General features: G+C 40.7%; 1 protein-coding gene across 1 annotated transcript; it reads left to right on the top strand.

Annotated features, from left to right (window-relative positions):
• The first annotated feature begins 3904 nt into the window (after positions 1-3904).
• On the top strand, positions 3905-4474 carry LOC120492857 (paraneoplastic antigen-like protein 5). The gene has a single exon (XM_039691142.2). It carries the CDS (start codon positions 3905-3907, stop codon positions 4472-4474), a length of 570 nt encoding a protein of 189 aa, XP_039547076.2.
• The last annotated feature ends 1528 nt before the right edge of the window (positions 4475-6002 follow it).

The raw sequence follows: 6002 nt of genomic DNA, 5'->3' as shown, positions 1-6002 counted from the left end.
ATTCACCATGGTCCATTTCTGTAGACAATAAAAAGAAAACCCTACAAAATCGCATCAAGGTACGATTAACTGAACGAATTTGAATATAGGCTATATATGTGCCTATGTTTTATCATTATTATTATTTTTTAGGCTATTTCATTACAATATTTACGTAGATTAACACCCAATATTTGAACAGTTTACAGTGTAATCTGTCTGGATATTCAGGACGCAGCCTCTAGCTACGCATTAAGCCAGCTCTGGCCAGCTCTTGAGCCGAAAATACATGACTCGAAATATTTTTTTTAGTGGTTATGTGAATTGAAATTATGTGATTTTATATATATTGCCCCTCATTTGAAGACAGGAAAATATAAAACATAAAATTTCCAGTAAAATATAAAACAAAAAAATGACAATAGCCAATCTCCATAGCTGTTTACTCAGTTTTATTAAATGAATGATCATGGTGGCAGCTGTACTCTCGCTCCGTTGCTTGGCGCCAGGAGCAGTAATAGGGAACACCTGGTTGCGCAATTAGGAAGTCCCACAAAGGCTACATGATGCGTCCTTCGAAGGCCGAATAGGCTGCATCCTTCAAAGTCTACAGCCTTTGAAGGACGCAGCCTTCACATTGGGACACAGCTACAGTCTTTGACCTCGGCCTGGATCTGTGTCACTTAAGTTTGGCCTGTATGAGAAATCTGAACGCCAAGCAAAGAAATGCTTAAAGACATTTGAACCAGTTCTCAGTTTTCCTTTTGTACTTTATATTTTATTTGTGTAACCCAGTGAGGGTTATCATTAAGTACCTTAACCGTCATTTACTGATTAAAAAAGGTATTAATAAGTTTTATGATTCAGATGGGTTCATTTGATATATAGGTCCTGCTCCCTTAAGAGTTATGTTAAACGATAAAGTTTGATTGGGATGTAGATGCTAAAACGTGTCTTTACCCAGCATGTTTGTTCTTTTATTGGTGATTGGCAGTGGTGGAAAGAGTACTGTAAAAACATACTCAAGTAAAAGTACCATTACATTCAAAAAAATGTAGTGTGAGTAGAGTAAAAAGTACTTGTCCAAAAAACTACTTGAGTAAGAGTAAAAAAAGTAGCTTATTTAAAAGTACTCAAGAGTAGTGAGTAGTGAGTACTGAGGTGCGGATTCTAACCCTTATAATAAACACTGTGCACTACAATTTATAAATTAAAAAAATGCACATACTGGAATTCACATTATATTTTGTTCTTTGTAAGAAAGATTGAAGGATATCTATCATCCATCTTTTTAAAATGCATCAAATCATTACACTCATCACCATTTAAATCATATTATTTGGGGGGGAAAGCATTTAAAATTAGGCGAAAAGCCACTGGGCCTGAGCATGCTATTGTTGCACATAAAATATCAATATTCATAACTGTGCAAAGAATTCAAAAACCTTTAGAAACTCATGATAGTTCAGCATCACACACCAAGAGATGGGTTAAATAAAATAAAATAAAAAAATACCCATTTCTCTCCAAAACGGTACCAATGTTAGTGTTTTGATAAATGAGAATCACTAATATTACCATATTACCTCAACTAATGCACTGAAAAAGGCTACGATAGTGAGCTAACACTAATTACACACTTTTATTCCATGCTATTAAATATGTTACAATTTAAACGTAAATGCATTGTTCTAGAAGGGTGGTATCATCCCTTACATTTAACACGGCTACATTTACACACATTGTAATGCTGATAATGTAAGGAAAATTGTGCATTAAATAGGCTAGGGAAGTTATATCCAGGAAACTTTTACAAAAGAAACAAACACACTTTGTCTCTGAAGTCTCAGCGAAGCTAAACAGCAGCACACACAAAAAAAAGTTCAACGTGAAAAATGTTTTTGCTCAAGTGCACTTGCCAAATGAAGACGGGTCATATAATGGATCAATCAAAAAACGCTGTTTATTAACGAGCTGAGCTAATTTCTTATTAAGTAATGCAGTTCAAGTTAACGGCACGTGCACTGATTCTGAATCTGTCGGCATGGCGTGCGCGAGAAGCGGCAGTGCATAGAGGTTGACGCGCGTCTCTCTATAATGTGATTGTGAAGTAAATGGGAGCGGGAATTCACCGCATTATGAACTCGTCTCGCAATTCCCCCAACCTCAGACCAAATGTTAGGCCATGTAGACAGGCCAGCCTTTATAAATATCATATTAAGCAGAAATGTGAAATTTACCTTAGCATATTAGAGGAAGACGCTGTCGCTGATATCTGGATTGAATTGGTGCGTGATAAATGCACTTCCACAGCAGTCACGAGTAACAACAGGAATAGGCGGTTAAAGTTTTCTATGCTTAATTTGAATTGATGACATGACAGTCACGAGACCGATTACTCGATCCAATCACGTTGATGGATAAAAATAAAATTAAAACAAGTAACGAGTAACGACCACAAACAGAAGGAAAATAGCGGAGAAAAAGTACCGATACATCACTTAAAATGTACTCAAGTAAAAGTAAAATTACACAATTTTAAACTTACTCAAAAAAGTACAATTTCTGAAAAAAACTACTTAATTACAGTAACGTGAGTATTTGTAATTCGTTACTTTACACCCCTGGTGATTGGTTATTTTTGGATTTATCCCCGCCTCTGTGAAATGGGAAAAAGATCTGATTGGAGAGGGAGAGGGGAAGAAAAAAAAAGAAGAACGGGAAAAGAGTTGACATCAAGTTTGACTCGATTAAGATTTGTTTTTTCTTTGCTTGTGTTATACGAGGCACTAGAGTTTAAATTAAGGGTGAGCTGAGCCTGTTTCCCAGCGCAGCACGAAGCTTCGTTGATTATTGAGACTGAGAAAACAGACAACTGCCGTGCCGTTTGTCTGCGACTAGTGGTCGGAATCAGTGAACTTCAAAGACGGTTTGTGACTGAGTAAAAGCTCCGGGGGTCCGGAACAGGCCGCACTATTATCCCCGCTGACACAATGGAGACAACCGCGTCGCCCTGCTACTGAGTGCCTGGGAGACTACAGAACGATCAGCCGTTTTCTAAGGAGGAAAATCGCGGAGTTCATCAGCGCTCAGGTGATCAGTTGATTTATTTTGGCTCATTCGAGTGAAGAGGCATTTTGTTGTTTTCCCGGCCACAACGCTCCCCAGCAACGTTACAGGCCTGCAACGGGGTGGGTTGTTTTGACTGGTATGTGTGTGTGTGGGCCCACGCTTTTATATTTACTGTTGTTCTGTTATGTTCCATACCTTTTGTTGGTGGTTTCGAAACTGTTAATACGACCTAAGAGTACTGTGTGATACTGATCGTACCCAAGTACATTTATCTGTTTTTCTGTTATTTCTAAGTGTAATTGAATATATTTTAGGGTGAAATTAATTTCATTTCTATATATATATTTTCGGAGACTTTGTGAGGTACTCAACAGGTATTTGTGAGAGGTATTATCATCTGTGATATACATTTCTGTCCTTTGATAATTCAATCCAGGGTTTATTAATACTCTATTCATTTATTTTGTTCATTTCCCCTTTTTTCTGTTTAATAAATCCTATTGTTAACTTCTTTAACCTTACATTTGTATTGATTTAGGGTTTTCTCTGTTGGGTTAATTGCCATTTAAATATTAGCCATTTTCCAAAGAATATAATTATATTTAAGCTGAGTACAGTAGCCAGCTAGGGTAATAGGAGGGACATTATTATAAAGTCGAGAGACATTTTCAGAACCTGGGTGCTCCGCCCTAATAATGGTCAAGGGTAGGGGGCGCTACATAAATTGGGGGCTCGTTCGGGATACGTACTTCCTGTTACCCTGATGAAGACAAAAGAGACACTGAAAACAAGAGCTGAGTTATAGTTTAAGCTTAAATAAGTTGACTAATAAGTATCTGACTGAAGTTTCAGCATGGCCTTTGGAAGTAGCCCACTCCTGCTCGCTGAATTGTCCAAATGGTGTAAGGAGGTAGAGATTGAGGAGGCTCATGCTATACTGTTGATCGGCGTACCTGCAACTACCGAAGTAGCAGTTATTGAAGATGCTGTTCAAACTGTGAAAGTTTTTGGAAGAGTGCGAGTTCGAGACTCAAAAGTGGGGCCCAGTCCTGATACCCTAGGGGTGCTATGTGAGTGTCGGGAAGTCATCGACCCTGCCCGCATTCCAGCTGAACTACTGCGGCCTGATGGAGAAGAGTCGTGGAAAGTGGCAGTGACACCTAGTGATGTTCCAACCTCTGAGTTTTCCAAGAAATTGTCAAAGTTCTTAACAGATGAAGGAAAATCTATGATTGACTCACAGGCCTTGTTCTCTCCACAAAGTTCCAGTTCCCCTGAGTCCATCATACGTGCAGTGGGTGAACTTCTGGAGAAGACCACAAAACCAGTAGGGGAAACTAATGCTTATCGACGGCTACGTATCTTTTCTGGCATTGTTCCAATACCGATTGGAGAAGAAAGTCTAGAAAACTGGATAGAATAAGCAAGATTAATGACTGAGGAATGTGAGTCTTATAGAGAAAGTCCAGTTAAACCCAGAGATGAGTTCTTCTGTTATCGGTGTGGAGAGGATGGGCACATCGCTACCAAGTGTCAATCATCTGAAAACACGGCTCAAGTAATACAGAAGTTGTTACGTGCTCTCCGAAAAGCTAAGTCTGCACAGAACCCTGGGACTGGAAACAGTGCCACTTCCAACAGTCTAGACTGTTTCTCTAAAAAGAGTCAAACTGTGGTCTGTGGGGTAAGCCAACTTCCTAGAGGGTTAGTAGGTCCTGCCTCAACCATCCCTGTGGAGCTGAATGGATGTCCTTGTCAAGCTTTACTGGATAGTGGGTCCCAGGTCACCATTGTATTTGACCAGTGGTATTCCAAGCACTTACCGCAGATACCGATCCATCCACTCACTGGATTGTCCATTTGGGGTCTGAGCTCTTCTAGTTATCCATACAAGAGATACATCATAGTGGATGTGTTGCTTCCTGTTTCCCTCACTGGGGTTAAAGAGCCAGTTTCCATTCTTGTTTTGGTCTGCCCTGAACCTCAAGGACCCCAGCAAGTTCCCGTAATAATCGGCACCAACGCAAGCTTCTTTCAACGGCTAACCATGCTCAGTCAGAACTCTGGTGTATCCAACCAAGCACACTCCCTGAGAATTCAGTCGTCGCTCCTTGAACCATGTTTACTGCCGGTGCAGGGAAAAAAGGAAGTCCCAGAGACCGATGATGGACAGGTCAAGTGGAAAGGACCAGGAGCCCTTACTATCCCTTCAAGAAGTGAAACCTATGCTGGGTGTAAAGTGGAGTGTGAGAAGCCACTGAGAAAAGACATTTTTCTTGTGGAAACACCGATGGACAGTCAACTTCCAGCTGTCCAGCTGGACTGTTTATCCCTCCAAAGGTCATATCTTCCTCTGCCATTAATGTGAACCACTTCAGAGTCCTGGTCTGCAATGAGACCTCTAAAGACATCAGCATCCCGACTGGCACAGTAATTGCTAAAGTCTTTGCCACTGACACAGTCACAGTTACGCCTGACGCTCCGATAGATCCAAAAAGGATAGATCCCAGTGTGTTCAAGTTTGGTGACTCTCCTATTCCTGCTGGTTGGGAGAAAAGGCTTAGAGAAAAGTTAGCTGAACACGCAATCGTGTTTTCCCTTGAGGAGTGGGATGTGGGCCGAGCAAAAGGTGTGAAACACAATATCAGACTCAGTGACAGCAGACCATTTAGGGAACGATCCAGGCGTGTAACACCTGCAGACATCGACGATGTGAGGCGCCACCTTAAAGACCTGTTAGCTGCGGGCATCATAACTGAATCCCGAAGTCCTTATGCCTCACCAATAGATATTGCACGAAAGAAAAATGGAACCATCCGTATGTGCATTGACTACCGTACTTTGAATTCTAGAACAACTCCTGACCAATACACCACTCCCAGGATAGATGATACTTTGGACTGTCTGTCAGGAAGTAAATGGTTCTCCGTCTTAGACTTGCGTAGTGGCTA

Source organism: Pimephales promelas, chromosome 11, assembly GCF_988280905.1.
Source record: "Pimephales promelas chromosome 11, fPimPro1.hap1.1, whole genome shotgun sequence".
Classification (NCBI taxonomy): domain Eukaryota; kingdom Metazoa; phylum Chordata; class Actinopteri; order Cypriniformes; family Leuciscidae; genus Pimephales; species Pimephales promelas.
Note: the sequence above shows the minus strand (reverse complement) of the source record. Positions and strands in the feature narration are given on the sequence as shown.